Genomic DNA, 20,903 nt, shown 5'->3' with positions numbered 1-20,903 from the left:
GTGTTAAACCCGCCAGGTCAGACCTGGCGGGAACACCACCTCCCGCCTGCAGGACTCGAGTTTGGGCGGTCCGGAATTAACAGTGGCGGCGGGTTTACCGACTCTGCCCTTTCCATGCTCCACTCTGCTATATCTGATACTCTCGATGTTCTTGCCCCTGTCATGAGGATCCGCTTGAAGCCCAAAGCCAAGTGCAACTCTTGGTACGACTCGGACCTTGTCACCCTTAAACGCAAGTGCAGGGTGGCTGCGAGGAAATGGTGTGCTTCCGGTACATCCTCTGACAAACTGATCTGCCTCCTGCTCCAAAGGCAATACTGGCTCTCTGTCCGCACCAAGAAGAGAGCCCACATCCAAGCCGGTGTCTACGCGGCATCTAACAACTCGGCCGAACTCTTTAAAATCTCTCCTCTCCCCTCTCAGGCTCTCTGCACAGCCCTGCCTTCTCATTTCGTCTCTAAAACTCAGGACATCCTGTCCCCTCTCTCTTCCTCTCCCTGTCCTCCGTCTACTGCCTGCTTTTCCTCTGGCCCTTCTCCGGCCACCTCTCCTCCCTCCTTCTCTGCCTTTCCCCTGTTCTCCGCAGACGAGGTTGCTAGACAAGTCCGATCTATGAAAGTCTCATCAAAACAGGTTCACACCTGTTGCTCCAAAACCATCAAGGACTACATGGACACCCTGGCTCCTGCTCTGGCTGACTTCTGCCTCTGGGTTCTTCCCCTCCCCCTTGAAGCACTCCCTTGTGCATCCTCTTCTTAAGAAGCCCTCTGCCAACCCCTCCTGCCCTGCTAACTATCGTCCAATCTCCATCACTCCTTTCCTGGGCAAACTTCTGGAAAAGCTGGCCATCTCCCAGCTTAATCTTCACACTGAATCTGTTGGTTGTCTCCATGACCATCAGTCTGGCTTCAGAGCTGCCAGAAGCACGGAAACTGTTCTCCTGAACATCCGTGAAAACCTGCTCTCCAACCTCGATTCCAACACCCACTGTGTCCTCATCCTACCTGATCTCTCTTCTGCCTTCAACACAGTCAACCACGCCATCCTGCTCAAACGTCTCTGTGATAACCTGGGTATCACCAATCAGGCCCTGGCCTCCTTCCTTTCTGATCGACCCTTCCAGGTCCAACTTGGGTCCTTCCTCTCCTCTATCTCTACCTGTGGTGTTCCCCATAGGTCTAACGTCTCTCCCTGACTGTTCAACCAGTACCTGGCACTTCTTGCCCACCGCATTGCCAATCTCTACCCCAACTTTCAGTGCTATGCGGATGAAACTGAACTCATTTTCAAGCTCCCCTCTGCCACCTTCTCTCCATTTCTCATCTCTGACTGTCTGCCATCCAGGAGTTGTGTGCCGCCAATGATCTCTGCCTTAATGCCAGTAAGACCGAGATTCTCCTCATTGGCACGCCTAGCACCTCCTTTCCTGTCACTCTCTGGCTGGCCTCTCTCACCCTTTTCCTGTTCCCATCTTCGATTCCACACTTTCCTTCTCTCCTCACATCTCTGATGTCTCTAAGAAATCACACTACCAGCTGCACCACCTCAGAGGTATCCTTACTTTCCTCTCCTTCCCCCAGAAGCTCACCGTCTTCCAAGCTATGATACTCTCTAGGTTGGACTATTGTAACAGCCTCTTTCTAAATCTAGCTGCCTCTACTCTCTGCAACTAATCCAGAACAAGACTTGTCCTTGGCCTCAAGCCCTGGGATTGTATCTCTCCAGCTCTGAAATCTCTCCATTGGTGCTGATGAGCAAGTATTATAACAATGAGACATTAGAAATAGGTTTACAAAAGTGCCCTTATTGAATGGAATGCCCTTCGCCATGCAAAAATATCGCCGAAAAATTGCAGTTTTTTGTGGGGACATTATTGCATGGAACATGCGGGGGACACCCCTACAACCCCCAAACCCTTTTTTTTCTGCCCCTGTCCCTATATATATGGTCACCCATATAATATCGCCACAATCTTTTCCCGGCGATATTATGTACGGCGACCATATATATGGGGATAATATTACCTGATACCCTTTTATTGACACATGTTTCGACCTAACTCCGGTCTTTTTCAAAACCAGGCACTACTTCTAAAACGTTTGCATACACCAAGCATGAATTATAATGCACAGTAAAATGTTACTATAGTATTGCATTGTTTACACTGAAAACCTGAATTATTAAACTGTTCATGAGTCCCTGTATGTGTAGTGCTTACTAGATAATATTAGTAAAATCGTATTTTCACTCTTTACAGTTCAAGAACGCCTAACAAAGCAAATCGCAATTGCAATAACAGAAGCCTTAAAGCCTGCTGGAGTAGGAGTAGTTATCGAAGCGACGTAAGTCATTGCATGCGCTCTTATTTCTTTACAAAATGGAGAAGAATTAATTGGATGCTCGCAAGCATGCAGCGCGCGCATCGCCTTCTGACACTACTGTTATGGGAGATCTTTGGTATGGAGACCTCGTGATGAACACACAGATGCTTATATGTGCCTTTTCCAGATTCGGTTAATGAAATAGTGTTTCCCAAGGTTCCTGTCACTTGCAGGCGAATGAATGTTGCATCACTTGTAAATGTTGGTAGTAAGGCATTGTGTGGGCAAATCCCCTTTTCCCAAATCTCTTTATTGGTAAACAAAAAGAAAGATCTGGTACATATTCCAAATTGCAAAATAATTATACATTTTGTTAGATTTCTTTCTGACGTATATTGCACTCATGCCCATCCGCCCAACCCCAGTTGTAATGGTCACCTGCCAGGCTGCCCCTTTCTGCAGCTTTCCAGGCACCCCATCTAATCAGACTGAGGGTGGTTTGAAAGAGTGCTTGAACAGATAGGGTGGATGGTCTCCTTTTATGGACACAGAGTGCAATTAAACAATGTATCCCCAGATCATTGCATATGGGTCTTCCTAGTTTGCCAATTGTGGTGCTTCAGGGGCTCCAAATTGTGCTTGGTCAATTTGTTTCATGACGGGGAGGACTCAGCTACTCAGATCCTGACATTGACTGCCAGTGGAGGCTAGCGCAGCCTCTCTGTTTAATATCATAGGTATTTCTGTGAAAATATTTTCTGGCAATATACAACACATCTTTATATCCAATGCACAATACCAAACTATGTCTACATGAAGGAGTTGCGTTGGGGCAACAGAGGTTGTTGTCACCCGGCACTGAGGCACTTGAATAGCCATCTTTAAGCATCAGTGCCCTCACTTTATCACTTCAGAAAAACTCTAAAAAAAAAATCCTTATTTTCCTGATCACTTCCTTGCTGCGGTCAGTAAAACATGTTGATTTCCCACCTTGTGGCAAGTAAGCGGACAGTGTGCAACATGTTATTGAAACATGTACATATTCACAGATATTCTTTCCGACATAAAGATTTGGGGAGCTTTTCCACCAGAACCTCAATTCAGACTGTCGAGTGTGAACTGCCGGTTTATGGCCACATTGTCAGTGATTTAGTGTGTGCACCAGTGTCCCTCGGTCTTGCAATCTAGAAGCAGCAGCACGCAGAGGTGCAGCTTAAGCGCAACTTCTTGGATATTCTTGTCAGCTTTACCAAGCTGCTGTTGTATAATGAAGCAAAAGCTCCTTAATTATGACCTCCCTTCCACCAATCACGTTCTGATCCCTTTTCTGAAGAGTCACGTTACTTGTTAATGTTTGCTAAGCTCCCTGGGGCCATGGCGTGGATGTGGCAGAGGCAAGCATTCAGCATCCTGCTCCACACCGACACAGTAGCACAGAGGCACGAGAAGCAATAGAGGTGCAAGGACGTTGGCAGGAGAGGACCACCTCCACTTTTTCCCTCTTAGCTTTACCATTGGTGTCCCTTCTCCCCAAGAGTCAGGAGTTCACCCTCAACTGGGTAGCACTAAGCATCTACCATCCTGCCTGCTTTCATTGAAGATTCCTCACTATCATGCTGGTGAAGAGATAGAAAGCTGGAGTGTGTGGAGGTTGCAAATGAACTTCGGAGGCAAGCAGAAGGGTAGGAATCCGCTGCAGCAAGGAAATAGGGGTGCAATACTTTACACTGCAAGTGATATGATGGTGCACCGATGGGCTTACTGGGAAGCACCAAAGGCAATACTATGATGCAATGTTAACTGACCTCAACATTGTGTTGCACCAATGGCATTTTCAGACAGTGATCACAGTATGTTAGGGCTTCGATTGTAGAACTATGGGGCACTGATTGCAATAAAATGGAACACTGTTACAAGCAATAGTAGGCCTTCGAAGCATGATCTTTTTCATTGACTGTGGTGGTCATTTGTGAACCTCAACGTAGCAGGAGTTACTTGAACAAAGCCTCCAGCAATGGATAACTGTACTGTGTCATGGATTTTGGATAATGCCATTTGCCCAGCCATCCTGTATCTCTTGGGATTCCGCTTGCATTCTGTTTTTTATCCGATTCCCTTTGTGGTTAGAGACTTAGATTTGCACTGTGTGTTTGACCGTCAGAAATAAACCTGATGCACGTTTAGCTCTATTGCTGGCCTAATTTCTGTCAGCACCACTGCCCCTGACCTTTGCTGGCTATCCTATCCTAAGCCTTTGTTCTGTCTGGCTTAGGACTAAAAGTAGAGAGCCAGAGCAAGATTGATGATAACAATCAAATAAGCACTGCAACCTTTATTCAAATGTCTACCCATAGTTGTTTTTGAATATGTCCCTTTGTTGTTGTTGCCAGATTTCTGTTCCTAGATTTTTACTTTGGGTCCTTATATTCAAAGCTGCTTTTGGACTGTGCATCTGCCCTTCCAAAGGATAAGTCCTCTGCTTGAATTTGACCTTTAGTTTTTCATATATTTGGGTTTCTTTACATTATTTTACAAAATATTTCACTAAATTTCAAAGTGTGTCCTTTTATTCTTTTTTCAGTTCGATAATGGTGTGTTCGAGGTCCCGAAAGGTGGCAAAACACTGTCCAGAATGTCAGAGGAGACATCTGCAGTGGTTGTAGACAGACAAAGTAGAAAGGACGCATTACTAGACTAATTGTATGCCGCCAGTAGTCAAATTACCACCAGCCATTGTGTTCTTAGTATCCCACACTTCTGAAGCCAGGGCATACAGCCACCTTGCAAGGCAGCAGGGGAATGTGCCTCAATTTATTAGGGATAGGCACAGAGGAAGAGCTTAACTTGAATCTGGCATGAAATAGCACAATCCTCGATATAGAGGGAAGTGGCGTTTGGGCACTTCCACTCAAGCTTTCTGTCTATATTCACGTCCTGGCACAATGCTGATCGGTGTGTTATAATATCCAGCAAGAAATCAAATGGTAGGGCCTGGACAAACCCTGCATCTGTTCGATAGATATCAAAAGATACATCATGAAAAGGTTCAAGGCAGAGGTGTGCTTCCATTTGCCAAGTATGAGCTGTTTAGGAAGCATACTTCAAAGGCCTGGATGGCTATACTTCCGCTCATTATACCGTTTCAATGTTCTTCCTATTCCCCAAGGAGACGTTGGGGTCATAATTTGGCTGTTGATCACAATGTGTGTTTGCTTTGAAGTATCCCAAACACATTTACTGGGTCTAGTCAAAATAGCTCTCTTTCTCCTTTTGAAGGCATGTTAAATGCATCTTCTGCAATCTTAGTATCCACTTGCTGCCAATTTGGCATGTCAAATGCACCTGCTAGTTGCATACCCCAGGTCTTTTACCTGCTGATATACTTTTACACTGTGAAGCAACACTGAATAAACACAGAGAATACAGAAATACTTCAATCTGTCCTTGATATACTAGTGCACGGAAACACTGTGTTTGGCCACAAGTGCTGCCGAGCAATAGATGTACTGGTAAAATAAAAGAACAGAGAGAGTTGAACCTTGTGAGACGCCAAATGGGGTCTGGTTAAGCAAGGAAGAACTCCCAGGACACACCAGTAGTGATCTCACACTCTCTATAAGGAAGGACCTGAACTATAGGAGTTTTGACAATTCAGGATTCAAGTACGATTACTTTTACTTTGTTTGTTCTGTGCAATTAACCTAAGGAGGTTTGTCTTATCAGGATGTTGAGTATTCTGGATGAGTACTGCATATAGGTTGAAAGCCAGATTGTTTGGAAGGTTGATTGTAAAGATGTTGTGTTTGTGTTGTCACCACTGATTTCTCAATGATGGCCAGGTTTGTAACGCACTGTTAGATCAAATGCACCCAAAGCAAACCTAACGAGCTGTGAAGCCCTCTACAAAGAGCATTTATTGTAGCAGGAGCATCACAAACATGAGTTGCTCCAATCAGAGAAGTATGGAGTCTTGGATCAGGCTGAAAAAGGATGATATAAACTAGTATGTGTTGCCAGTGGAATACGAGTATGTAATTGGGACAACAGCACAATGTTTAGTTGCTGATTTTTGTTTACATATTTACATAACACATTTATAATTTGAGGGGGATTGTGAATTGCAGAAAGACTTTGGAATTTGTTTCCATTCCAACTCCGGGCGACCACTGATAATCGTTTCTTTCGTCACTCATTGAAAACCTTTCTCTTTGATTAGATTCCTTCTTTTTAGGCAAAGGGACTGCCCGGCTGACTGTAATGCGGCATTAGTGCTAAGATACCCACGTGTGTGCGTGCACTCTATAAGTATTTCTAAGATGAGACCTACAATTTACCTTTTCAAGCATTGAATCCAAGATTACAACCAATGTCTCCAGGGTCCAAGTCCAACAACATAGCCACTAGACCACATCTCTTTGGATTGGCTTTCGGAAATGAGGGTACAGGGCAAAACATGATAGCAGTGGGGAGGAGTCACAGTGAAAGATGGTGATGTTGTTGAGCTGGGTAGGGATGGCGACAAGAAAAGACATATTAATGGAAAATTGGGAATGGATCTCTTTACTGGTTATTTGTCTTGGGTATCTACTGTTGTAGAAATGTGGCTTTTATTGTGTTTTTTGTTTCTGAAGGGAAGTGTTAACTTCAGAAAAATAGTGCTTGTTTCTCTTAAATCTTTTTCTTTTGGATTACAAATTCTTTAGCACTGCAAATTCATACTGCAGATTTAGTGGCATTAGTCATCAGATCAAGACCCCTCTTAAATTTGGTATAAGAATCCAGCAATTAGCCAACAAAACTGTAATCAGCTTATGCTAGAACAGGTATGTGGGGCATTCCAATGTGTGGGACATTGGCGTTACAAGAATGTAGACGTTCAGTGAGGCTGATGATATATAGTGAGAAAAGCAATGGGATCAAGATGTACCCTTGACATGCACCTGAATTCACTGGGAACCAGGGTGTGGAATGTCTATTATTTCCTGAGCATAGACACACTGAATTATCACAGTTGAGTCTCGAAAGAATACAAATAAGATCTATCGGGCAGTTCGTTTTGTTGAGACACTGCCATAACTTTGCCCTGTTGACTTTTTCAAAAGCAGTGCTTAAGTCCATGAACGCCATATATAGTCTCCTCAAGCATGTAAAAGGAGTTGGCTGTGATCAGGAATAGGTCTAAAGCCATCTCAATAGTTACCACAAACTCTTGGAACCTCAGCTGATTATCAACAAGGATGTGTTCATAGTTTAACCAGTCCTGTAGGCGGCAAATGCAACCCTGCCAACAATTCTTAAACTTGGAGACCAGGAGGGAGATGGGTCTATATGCTGTTGGCGAATCTCTGCTCCCCTACTTGGAACTCTACTGTTAAATAGAATGGTAAAAACTAGCAACCAAAAAACTTCTAAAGAGCTAAACAATTCTGAGGGAATAGCGCCCAGGCCTGGACTCATCCACCATGCTTGCTTTTGCAGGGAGTTTAAAACTTCAAGGTGACGGAATTGCACACCACTTAATGTGGAAAGTAGTTTATCCTTCGTCATAGGCCAAGACCCTCACGGGTTAACTGTTGAGGGGGACTTTCCATATAGGGAAGATAAATGGTTTACCCAAACAATATGCAGGACATTAGTGTTAACTGTATTACTGATGCTCCTGTGTTTGGGACCATCATTTACCAACTCCCAAAAAGGCCTGGAATTAGATTGTGAGGTAGTCAATAGCAGATCTTCCCAATCCTGTTCCTCCAATTCCAGTTTCCTAACTTGTGTGGCCTTTATATACATATCTATGTGTATATATATATGAATACATTTCTGAGGCTTGTGGGTCTGCTTAGATCGCATGCTATGCATAGGCCCACATCTACTATTAGACACAGAGTATTACATGATTTGCTTTCGAAACTCGAAAAGGGACGTCGACTGGGTGTGTTAGTAATACTATCACTAGTGTGACGTCTACTGTACCCATAGTCCGTCACGCGTCATGGTCCCTCAGATTGTTTTTTTCCCACCATCGTGGTCGGTCGCTAGTTGCAGAGTTGTTTCTGGCTAACGCCTTTGATTAAACAAAGTTTCCTTTTAGACTTTCTATCCTTCCATCAACCTCCCGTTGCCTGTAACACTACCAATTGCTTCAACGGCTTTGAAGGACAGCTCCATCGTCGACGACACTCAGCCCTTCACAGTAGGGAGAGTGGAGGGAGGTCATGTAATTTGTACCCCTGTAAAGAATGCCGCTTCTGACCCCCTTATCTTCCCTTTTGTCTCTGCGCTGCCCTTTACACTAGCAATGGAAAATGCTCCTTTTAAATTCTGCCCTTCCAACAACAGGAAATTCCATTGGAAAGACATGTACAAGGTGTGCAATCACTGTTTGCCAAGGGACCACCCCGCGAAAAACTGCAAGTCCTGCAGACTTTTCCATCCAAAAACCCTAAAGGACCGTCGGACCATAAGCTGGGCCGCACACGCCATGCAGGCTGATGCCTCCATAGACGTGATGAGGGAATCCAGCAAGGGCAGCATCAATGTCCTTAGCGACGCTGAAGGCGATTGCGGTTCGATGGAATCCCATGTGCGGACCTCTGGCTCCAATAAGCAGGCCAGCAGCCCTGTGACAGAGCCATCACCCGGCAGCTCAGGCACACATACTTCCCGCCACACTAAGCACGCACCCCACAGCCGACCGTTGACTGTGTCATCGACCGTTGAGAGCCACGCTGTGTCAAAGAAGAGGTCCTCTAAGTCATCTCTGTCCTCTGGGCCATCGCGCTTGCGTCCGCCGCACGACAGGCCCCCGGAACAGGCGCCGAAAGCCGTTTCAGACATCGCGCTTGAAAAAGCCCTCCTTTCATGTGCCGAAGGGCATGCATCGAAAGGCGCTTCGGTGTCCCCCACCTCCAAGTCAAAAATGAGGGAACTTATCAAAATACAAGTGCCAGTCACACTTTTAAAGTCTCAAACATCGAAAACAGTACAATCTTCGACGCCTATACCGTCCCAGCCCTCGACCTCCCAGGATAGCGGCATTTCTCCCTTTGGAGACACCCTTTCAGAGGTTATGCATCGCAATAAACAGCCACCCTTGAGACACACCCTCAGTATTTGCCCAAATTAAATGAATGGACCCCAGACAATTTTGATAAGATTATGAAAAATGTCATGCTTTGTGGACTTTATGGCCAAGCACCCTGAGGAAAAAAAAAATGTTCAGGGCCCTACACAGAGGGGAGTAGCGAGGGATGAACCATCTAATAAAAGGCCACGCCTGGACATTTCACAGCCCAGCACTTCCACCCAGACCCAGGCCACCTCTCAGTATCATGACCCCTCTCAAGACCTCTACGTTACATATTCCTCAGGGTCTCAAGACCCTGGATCTCAAGGGGACCAGTATAGACAGGACCAATATTATGACGATGAGGACATCTACGTCATCCAGTCACAAGACCATCGAGACCAACCGTTGGCTGGCTCACCAGTCAATAAACCGCTGCAATGTAATGAGCTACTTCTCAAGGCCACACAACATTTTAGAATAGTCACCCAGGAGGCACATGTTGACAAGTATTTTGTGGGGGACATTCTTGGCGACAAGAAATCCGCCACACAATGTATCCCCCTCTTGAAGTGTGTGACGGGTCAGAGGTGGTGGTAACTCTCAGTTGCCGTGCGGCTTGATGCTGGTTGTAGGTCCCTTTCTCTAACCTTCCCGGCCTTGCAAGCTGGCTGGCTGTAGGTTCTAGCGGCTCCCGCGGCTCTGCGGCTCCCACGGCTCTAGTGGCTTCTCAGCGTTGTTAAGCGTTGGTGGGACGGATATGAGGTCCCTAAAAAACACAGCACAGTGAGGAGTTTCTTCCGATGCGGTATGCGTCGCTTTGTATTGTGGATATCGTAGTGACAGCTCCTCCTCTTGGGGAGGTGTAGCTTATTTGTTCCATGTTGTATTTGTATTTATGCCCGCTGCCCAGTCTCCTATTTGAGTACTTCGGTTGACATTATGGCCTTAAGCAAGTAGATTGGTGTGGCCAGTTTATTGTCCAGGAACCACAAGTTCACAGACCCTACTCCCGGGTTGGGTGCCAAATCGAGGACAAGATCGGCTGATGTGGGTTTAGTGGGCGTGGGGGCCTCTTCTCCTTCGACTAACAGATTGATTGATTGATTGATATTTTATTTCTATCACGCTCGTACACAGGTGTTTCATAGACTGAGTCTCAGAGGTATTGGCACTAAGTTCTCGCAGGAGGCAGAGATTGCAAAGCAGCCATCCTGCCTTGTTGGACCCTGCCTCCTCATTTAAATACTTGACTCAGGAATTGGACAGCCCATCATTGAAGATCAGTCCTACAGGTCTTGGACTCCCGGAAAACATACAAAAAATTGGTATCTTCGATGCCACTGTGTCATTCTCGACCCCAGCTGTGTCCCCACTCCTTGAAGGGTATGAGAAATATGTTGGATGGAATATGGACCATCTCTTCACCCCCTCCCCTGCAAGGAGGGGCTAGGCCCAATCTACACAAATCAGTGCATACTGGTCTTTCTCAAATGCATGCTCTTATGGCTAGCATTGCTAAAGAATTACTTTTATGTAATAGTCCTTTTGACCTTGGCCTATTGGTGGACTCATTGAATGACTAGGTGTCAGACTTATGTCCGCTTAGAATTAACACTGCTTCGCAGACAGGTGGGCATCACAGCACAGTGGCCTTGTCTCAGCCACCTAAGTCGGACAATGCCTGCCAAGTCAATATACAGCGGGAGATGAAAGATCAAGCCTTACAACTGACTCCGGTAATAGGGGGTCCTTGTTGCCCTTCAAGCCATTATTGGCCAGTAATGAGATGGCCAAATCCCCTAATGTAGACACTAAAGGCTTAATACAATAAATACCTCATTCCCTTCCAGTACCGGGGCTGAAAATTGGCCAAAATGTGGTGAATGGTAAATTCAAGATGGTATCCTTGCAGAATTTGCAGCTAAGAAAGTACCAAATGCCAAAAATAAATGACTCAAGTATTCATGACTTTATTATGGACCAAAGAAAGTTTGTTATCACAAACATTCGGAAAACTGAAGGAAACAAGTCCAGAGAAGCTCTGCATAATAAGGTTCTCGCTTGGCTGCTTCCGAGAACAGGGCCGGATGTGGTTGATTATGCGATTTGAAAATTCTTCGTAGAATTGAGCCAAATGACTGGTGCTCGCAACCTAATAGTGACTGTGTCCTTGTGGGCTGTGGGGTCAGCACCTTTCCTGCTTTCTTAAGAAGGTGTAAATATCTCCCCAGAGGGTCCTGTATTTGGAAATTGATTCTCTGAGGTGTATTGAAGGAGGGAGTATTTCTTTTTGTCCCCTCCATTTTGTTTAAAAGGTTGTTTTTAGATTTCTTGCTACTTGCGTATGGTGAGGTTTTTACTTTTCTTTCTGACGTTGTCTCACAGACCCATGCTGATTGTTTTTTGTTATATGTAACCTTGTTTTGTATATATGTTGTTTGTATTGTATACACCCTCACGCCTTTGGGTTTATTGGTGCACAATATAAGTGCAATAAAGTAAAGTAAAGTTGCAACACATCCAAAGGGGCATCCAGCCTTCTCTTCTTCCACCAAGCCTCACGAGGGCTGTAAACGCTCGCATTGACAAGTTATCCAGGCCAACCCCTACAGACTCTCTGTACACCAGGGGTCAGCTTAAACCCGATTCCTTGGTTGTTACCACTACAACAAAAAGGGCAGGCACAACCCTGGCCTCTGCAGAGGCCCCACCAGCTAAGGAAAGCAAGAGGATCGACACCTTCGGTAGAAAGGTGGCTTCCTCGGCTTCCTACCAAACTAGGATAGCCGAAAACACCATCCTCATGGCTAGCTATGGTTGCCATACGTGGGACGAGCTAGAACAACCGATTGAAGCAGTCCCAGAGCCCCTAAAGTCACAACAAAACTGTGTCAGAAGGCAAGCAGGTGTCTAACTGCATCTTAGAAAACAACCTAGATACCGCGGACAATATAGGCTACATCATAGCAGAAGGCACATTAACCAAGCGCCATGCCTGGCTGAGGCAGTCAGGGTTCAAACTAGAGACGCAGGCCACATTACTTAACATGCCCATTGAACCTATGCTCTGTTTGGTAAGGTAGTTGAAGACGCCCTAAAAAGGGCCAAAGAGGAATACGACACCCTCAGATCTCTTGGACAACTATCCAACAAGCCTTTTGTCCACAGTGGGTCTTTTAACACAAGAAGTTCCATGGCTAGGGCCCACAACGCTCCTCTAATTACAATCAAGGCAACCAATCCTCATCGTAGGGCACCACACAGGGACTTTCCTCCTCCTCCTCCTCCTCCTCCAATTTTCAAATGGGCTACAAGAGGTCTAGGAGCAGGGTTAGAGCCTCCTCTGGTAGAGGCTCCACTCTACCCAAGCAATGACGCCCCACTCCAGGTCCCTTCCCATGCCACTCCAGTAGGCGGTCACATCTCACAATTCACCCACGCATGGGTGGTGATCACTTCGGACAAGTGGGTGTTATCCACCGTGGCGGGTGGATACTGTATACATCTTCTACAAAGACCATCTAACCACCTGCCAAGACACAGAAAAATGACACCAGAGGAGAGGCGCATATTACTGGAGGAGGTGGAAGCCCTGCTGGAAAAAGATGCAATAGAAATTGTTCCAGCAAACCAGGTAACAAGGGTATTTATTCAGCGCACTTTATTGTGCCAAAGAAAGACTAGACCTGTGCGCAGCAAACACGTATGCCAAGCCTCAGGAGGTAATTTCTCTGTTAAAACATGGGGATTACATGGCAACATTGGACACAAAAGATGCATATTTATATATTTCGATGTTCTGAGCACACAGAAATTATTTGCGCTTCCAGGTAGCAGGAGAACGCTACCAGTTCAAGGTGTTCCCTTTCGGCATAGCCTCAGCCCCAAGGATATTTCCAAAAGTACTAGCAGTGGTTGTGACGCACCTACGCAGAGTCAATCCCAGTTACCCTTATTTGGAGGACTAGCTAATAGCAGGGGAGTCTCCATAAAATTGAAAATACAAAACCCAAACAACAATCAACTTTCTGTTCCAATTGGGATTCTCCATCAATGTCAAAGGCTTGTACCTAGTCAACCAAAGTAATTCCTGGGAGCAATCGTAAAACAAAAGAGTGGCTAGTCTTCCCCTCAAACGAAAGAGTTCAGAACATGCTCTTGCAAAGACCTCACTATCTAACCGGCTGTCAGATAACCGTACGCAAAGCAATGCGCCTGCTGGGGATGATGACATCATACATTTACCTAGTTCACACGCGCGGCTGCGCATATGCTCCCAATGCAGGAGTGGTTAGCAAATCAATGATCTCAGGCAAGTGGTCAGTGGGACGATCTAGTAGTTTCGCTAACCCTAGTACAGGCTGTTCGCGGGTGGCCCAAGGACAACTTGTTAAAAGGAAAAACCTTTCGCAATCCACCAGTTCAAGCGATACTAACTACAGACACCTCGCTTTCCAGATGGGGATCCCATTACCTTCACCACACAGCTCACGGCCAGTGGACACACACCACAGCCCTAAACCACATCAACCTCCCAGAACTTCTGGCAGTTATTTAGGCTCTGCAGGCTTTTCAGCAGCACCTAGTAGGTCAGACAGTGCAAATCCTAACAGACAGCAACACTGTCATGTTTTACATACACAAGCAGAGAGGCACACACTCTCCAAGTCTGTCCAGGCTATCCCAAAAAATGTGGAAGTGGGCACTCGAGCAGAACATGTTCCTAGTCTCACAACACGTTCCAGGGGAACTCAATGCTCTTGCGGACACTCTAAGCAGAAACCCTCTACCAGAGGAATACGAGTGGCAAATCAACAGAAATATTCTAGACAAAATCTTCTCCCTGTGGGGTTATCCTCCCTTAGACTTGTTCGCCACAAGCCAAAAATGCACAATGCCCAGACTTTGCATCCAGGTTTCCCCAACCAGGAGCCAAGGGAAAGGCCCTGTGGATGAGTTGTTCAGGGAAATTTGCTTACGCTTTTCCACCGACACCACTCCTGAGCAGGATAGTGCTCAAGATGCACCAGGAACAAGTCACTCTGATCCTGATTACTCCAATGTGAACAAGACAACCTTGGTTTCCACATTTGCTCAAATTGGCAACGTGCAAACCAATCAAGCTTATGTGCACCTCCAACATGCTGTCCCACCACGAGGGGATGACACTCCAGCCACATCCTCAGTCTATGAATTTGGCAGCCTGACTCCTGAAGTCATAGAGTTTTGTCAATTAAATCTTCCTCAAAGCTGTATGGATAGCCTAAAGGAGGCACGGAAACCCAATACCATACGCTGTTAATTCAACAAGTGGAAGAGGTTTGTGGTTTGGTGCAGATCACAATCCTTAAATACAATTGGATGTTCACCATCCAACATTCTACACTACATGCTCTATCTACTAGACTCTGGCCTAGTATTTAACTCCATCAAAGTACACCTAGCGGACTTGTCCGCATACACCACTTTGCAGAACAAGGTGTCTTGGTGGAAAGTTCCTGTTATCAAGGCTTTCATGGAGGGAGTGAATAGATTATACCCTCCCATTTCTAATCCTCCACCAGGTTGGGGCCCTAATGTTGTGCTCTGAAAGCTCATGGGTCAGTCCTTTGAGCCTATGCACAAGGCCAGCCTAAAACACTTAACATACCAAAATGCCTTTCTGGTAGCCATCACCTCAATAAGACAAGTCAGTGAGCTACAAGCACTATCTGTACCAGACCCTTTCTTTGTGATCCACAAGGACAAGATGATGCTTAGAATACATCCTAGGTTTTCACCAAACTTCATCTCCAAGTTCCCTGTCAACCAATCCATTAAACTACCTACTTCTTTCCAAAATCCATCTAACTCAGCTGAAAGAAGCCTCCATATATTAGATGTAAGGAGGGTGGTCTTGTACTATGTAAACAAAATAAAACCTATAAGGAAAACAGAACAGCTCTTTGTTTTCCATAGAACCTGGTAGAGCAGGTGATCACATCTCTAAAAATGACATCTCTAGATGGATAGTCAAATGCATACAGCTGTGCTATTCACTGTCCAAATATACCATACCTTTCACTCCTAGAGCTCACTCTAGCAGAGGTACAGGAGCTACTCTAGCATTTATTGCAAATGTCCCCCTAGATGCTATTTACAAAGCAGCTACTTGGTGTTCCATTCATACCTTTACGCAGCGTTACTGCATTGACACACGCCCTTTAGCAGATTCACAGGTGGGACAAGCAGTGCTAAAACATCTATGTGCTGCTGTACCTTCTCACAACCCACCTCCTTCTCCAGATACTGCTCGCTAATTTATGCATAGCATGTGATCTAAGGAGTCAAAGGTGCATAGATGTTTCTTGCTCTATCGCTATTTTCTGCTTTATTGCATCTGTACTTAAGCTACACTTCATTCAACCTAATGTCAGAAACAAAATAATCGGAGGGACCTTGACGCGTGAAGAACAATGGGTACAGTAGACGTCACACTATGGGTAATATTACTAACACGCCCAGTCGACGTCCCTTGTAATCATGTAATACTCTACGACTAGCTTTAGATGTCGGCCTATGCAAAGCACGTGAATCTAAGCAGATACAAGCATCAGAAATATGATTACGGTGAGTAATGTTTGCCATATTAGTGCAGCAGTTGCCGCACCATAGTTGAGTATCAACTTCCATTCCCGAACATTTCATTGCTAATAAGATTTGACTTGCATAACAGATTTGGCTGATATTTTGCATATAAAACGTTAGTCTTAAACCCACCCATGCCCCCTCCCAACTAGACATTTTGTGAAAGATTAGTTAAAAAAGGAAAAAGTTAGTAACAAAGCAAAAAAACATTTTTTTCCAGCTACTACCATTAAATTCCCAATAGAGAAAAAGTCCAAATTTCTGCACATGCAACGCACAACAAAAACCGCTGAACGCAATTGGACCGCATACAAAACAACTTGGGCACACAGCGTTGACTCGATTTCCAGAAGGAGTCTGGGGTTATTCTGTTTGTTCAGTAGTTGTACAAATATTTGACAGAGAAGGGGGTGCCTCCTCCCAAAATTACAGTTCTGCAGTTCAGCGGGACTCAGGGCTGTTGGCGTGTTGAGTAAGTACGGTTTTTCTGACTTTAAGGTGGTGTACGCACTTTGTAGCTTATCTAAACATTCTGGCAAATCAATAGCTGAAGAAATTTTCAAAATGCCATGAGCGCAGCCACCTGCCGGTATCTCTGGGTGGAAGGGCAAAGTTGTACAGCCCTCCTATGTTACCTGGTGCTGGAGTTTCTGGAACTAAAGTTAACATGCTCATGAGAATACCTACTTTCCCTGGCCACCTGCGTAGAGGATCCCAGGGGAGTAGGAGTGAGAATACCCTCAGGTTTCTCACACTACATATCTTCCAATTTCAACAAACACCAGCCATCTGAGTCTACAAAGGGCGATACCAAGGATACCTGAATATAACCACTGTGCGTTACAATGGCTAAATAAATACCTACTCAACTCCTGGAAATTGTGACAAGCAAGGCTGTGCATAGTTCTTTAATGATTGATGCAGTGACTGAAGATTTACTTGACAATGGCGGGCAAATACCAACAACTACAAATATCTTACAGTTTCCCAGGTTTTACTCTTATTCAAAGGAAGACGAGAGTGAAACAAACATATCAGTTTCCTCTTATGTCTCGACTCCCCATCCAAAGAGAAGAAAAAATAATGTTTCTCCCCCCTCCCACAATGATATAGAAAATGTTGCACCACAGATTCAATTAGGAGATTAAGTGAACTCTGGAAAAGCCCTCATTGCCTTGAATCATGTACTTTCCTCATTTGTTTCATAGTTTGAAGGTTTAAACATGAACACAATCACTTTGTGATTCATCTAGAGGGAGTTTGAGATGGTAACAAATGAGGCTGAATTACGCTCCTTATTTGTTTCTAAATCTCCCCAACTACAGGGCCAGTCCGATTTGTCACAAGCTGTCCAAATGATACAACATTCTGGAAAACGTCCTTCTGCTAGGTCGGCAGCAGCGGACACAATTAACACCCATGAACTATTTACCGGAACTATGGCAGCGGTACCTGGTCCAGCAGGTAAACTCTTGTTGTTGGTACATTAAGGGAAGGGGCAAACCAGCAGCTCACAAAGGAGCTGGGTTACCAGCTTCCTGATCTAACGACTTCCCCCACTCAGTTTCTCACGGAATGAACGTGCCTTATCGGAAAAGACTTACCCGTGAAAGGTGATATGTTGACTACAAAACGTATCAGAAAACAGCAAACAAAAAAAACAAAAAAAATCAGAAAGCAATCTGCGTGAATAATTCAAACATGAATCAACCTACTGCAAAAGCAAATCTTAAATTGCCTCTGTTATGTTGCCCCAGGAGGTTAACAAATCACATTTGGAGACAATAGTGGACAGCTTTTCAGAGGATGGTGACAATAACGAGCCCGCTGTTCAACTTGTAAATGGGGATAAAAAGAAGGGTCAATTAAGTCTGCTGATTCAGTCATTTAGTACTACGGTGTCAACACAATTGGAACCACTACAAATTCAGACATATGGAAAGGATTGTGGTGACTCTGTGTGTTGAATGACGCTAATAATACTACAGGAACAGAGGGCACTTCCTCATGGAAAACATTGCCGACCACGAAGTTTAGGACGAACTCCAGGGAGGCAGAGAGATATTGAATAAAAACAACCCTTCAGATATATCTTTTAGCAACAGCCATGTACCTTTGCAACACTCAATTATGGCATATTGTAATGTGGATGGTGAATTCCCACTTTTTACTAACCAACAACACTGTTTGCCTCTTGTAAGAGAGGCATGGCATCACAAGTATGACACTGACACAAGAGTTGGAAGTTCCAAAACCGTTATTCAATTCTTGGGGTTTGGAAACACTCTTACGTTGCCCTATAGCTATGATGGGAGTCATTTCTACCATCAAATAATAAAGAAAACATCCAAGTCAGTTTTTGTCAAATCAAAATGGCCTATACTAACAAAACCTAATGCCTGCCCTATCTCTTGTACAAAAAGTGTGTAAACGGGAATGTGTATGCAAAGGAAATTCAGTGTTCTAACATAAAAGATCAAGGTGGCTGAGTCAGCTCTCCTCCCTACGTTGGACAGCATCGAGTAAGGTGGCCCCCGTAAGCCAGATGACACACTCTGGCTCAGTTTATAAAAAAAGGCAGTTCAAATCGTGGGTAGAGGCGTGCATGGCCTTCCACGTTAAAAGTCACTTATTCCAGTTTTCCAAAAGTTCTTTCACAGTTCAACAAAAATTCATGTAGGTCTCCCTCTGTCAGGCTCGGAACTTTCAACACAAAAGTACCTGATTCAACGGCACGTAGGTCTCCCTCGGCCGGGCGCAGGCCTTGCAATCACAGCACTTGCAGGGATTCCCTTCCCCAAGCATTATTCACATTTGTTAGGGGTTCCCTTCGCCTATCTCATTTTTTATTCCAGGTCTCCCTCTGTCGGGCTCGGAACTTCCACTGATGTCGAAGACTTTCGATTGTGCAAGGCCTTTTCCATAGACCTCTGCAGGACCACTTCGACTTTCACTTTATCTCTGCCTTATGGTATTTGCCCCAGTGTCTCTTGGTCTTGGGAGTTCCAAAACACCATCAACAAAGTTCAAAGAGATCTTTCTCTTAAAGCAATCAACTTTTAACTTGCCTTTTGGAAGGGATTAATCTTGACCATTGCACATTTCAGGGTTTGTTCACTTGCCGCTTTATAGCAAGACATCCAACATTTTGCAGAAACTTTCGAGTGGGCTACTTCCTTTCGCCGGACCACTCCACTATTATGTATCACTGGCTTCACAGTTATCAGTTACTTTAGAGTTTCTTTCACGTCTCATCAGCATGCGTGCAACCTTCAATTGAGAGGCACACTGTTGCGGCTTCAATCTTTGCTTGACACCAACCCGCCTTTCATGTCTTTCGCTAACTCACCGGGTGTATGCATTCCTTTCTTGTCTCTGCGGCTTTGATTCTTTGATTCATGAGTCAAGGTTGAAACCACAGGCTGTGCGTCCTTGACAAACAATGCAGGCTTCTTCTTGTCTGGGATTTGGCTTTCTCCACGTATCGTTCATGGTTTCCCGGAGGCAACAACCTCCTGCAGGGACCTTCAGGGTTTCCCCACTCTTTGCTCTGGTCCCTCGATCGGTCATCCCGCTCCAGTGGGTTCGCCTTCACCCAGGAAGATCTGCTCTTTCTCATGTCTCACCTTGCTCAGAGTGTGTCTCTATGTTCCACCTTTTATCCGTATGGGGGGAGCTAATGGGTATCAGATGTATGTGAATAAGGTCAAGTGCCTGACTTTGCCTGACCTTATTAAAGGGACATGTCCAATGAGATATGTAAGTGTTAGCCTCTTTACTCTCAGTCACCTTCTTTCTCGGCCGGTGTTTGTGTAGAAAGGGGGGGGATTGGGACGTTGTAGAATCCTATAAAATAGGATGCGGTATGGGCACGGGAAATGGGGGATACCGAGTCTCACCATTGGTTGTCTCATCCCGAAGATCCCGCACACAGGTTATCCTCCCACACTGGTCCACCCCCAGGGCCTGGATCCAAAGGTGATGGCCGTGCCCTGGCCACCTGAGAGAGAGAGAGAGAGAGAGAGAGAGAGAGAGAGAGAGAGAGAGAGAAAGAAATATCCCAGTGGACTAGCTAGTGAGCACCCTTTGGTTTCTGACACTCTTCCCAACCTTTTCACGTACTGAGACGATAAAGAGGGATGGAGTGATGTGGATGACCAGACACGGTAAACCAACAATGCATTCTAGTCATTGGAGAATGCAAAATAAGACTGGGACATTTAAAATGGACACAGGTGAACGGCAAGAGGGAGAGAAGCAGGCAGAGAAGCAGTGGGGCTGTCAGACGCTGCAGAAGCAGCTAACCTGTTCTGATGTTGTTTAGAAGACCAGGGAGGAGAGGACTGCAGAATGCTGTGCAGAGGAGAGACACCGCATGCAGAGAAGCGAAACCAGGAGAAGTTTACTGCATCTCTGTCAATGGCAGCTCAAGCTTCCGCATGCCGACCAAGGAAAGGCAGAAGAAGAAAGGCTTGCAGAATTCACTGTTAGTGGGTCGAAAGCAAAGCTGTGGGTGAAATGCAAGATACACCAAAGCAGCCACAGAAGACCGGTAAGCCTGTGGAGAGGGAACGGGTTACCGGGGCACTTCAGGCTGAATATTGAGGACCATACACAGAGCGTGAGAGCCCAAGAGAAGCAAGTGAAACAGTTGATAGTAATACAAACATTGTTACGAGTCTAAGTAAAGACAGTATACTTGATACCAATATGAATATTGTTAAGAGCCCAAGCAAGGACAGTGAAACTGATACAATATTAAGAGCCAAAGTAAGAAAAGTAAAACTGAGTGGACATTAAGAAAGGGTTGCTGACCCAGTATATGAAAAAGATCGTTTTTTCGATACCACAGAGAGTGAATGAAATGTGGAAAAGCCCTGGCAGTA

The 20,903-nt window shown here is 45.2% G+C and overlaps 1 protein-coding gene across 1 annotated transcript in view; it reads left to right on the top strand.

Moving 5' to 3' along the window:
• The window catches only part of GCH1 (GTP cyclohydrolase 1), a 578,380-nt gene that overhangs the window by 524,327 nt on the left and 33,150 nt on the right, over positions 1 to 20,903 (top strand). The window contains exon 5 of the mRNA XM_069637593.1: positions 2,258 to 2,342. Within this exon, the coding sequence (XP_069493694.1) occupies positions 2,258 to 2,342 (85 nt within the window). The remainder of the gene's footprint in view (positions 1 to 2,257; positions 2,343 to 20,903) is intronic.

The sequence above is a fragment of the Ambystoma mexicanum genome, chromosome 14, assembly GCF_040938575.1.
Source record: "Ambystoma mexicanum isolate Mex_15411 chromosome 14, UKY_AmexF1_1, whole genome shotgun sequence".
NCBI lineage: Eukaryota > Metazoa > Chordata > Amphibia > Caudata > Ambystomatidae > Ambystoma > Ambystoma mexicanum.
Note: the sequence above shows the minus strand (reverse complement) of the source record. Positions and strands in the feature narration are given on the sequence as shown.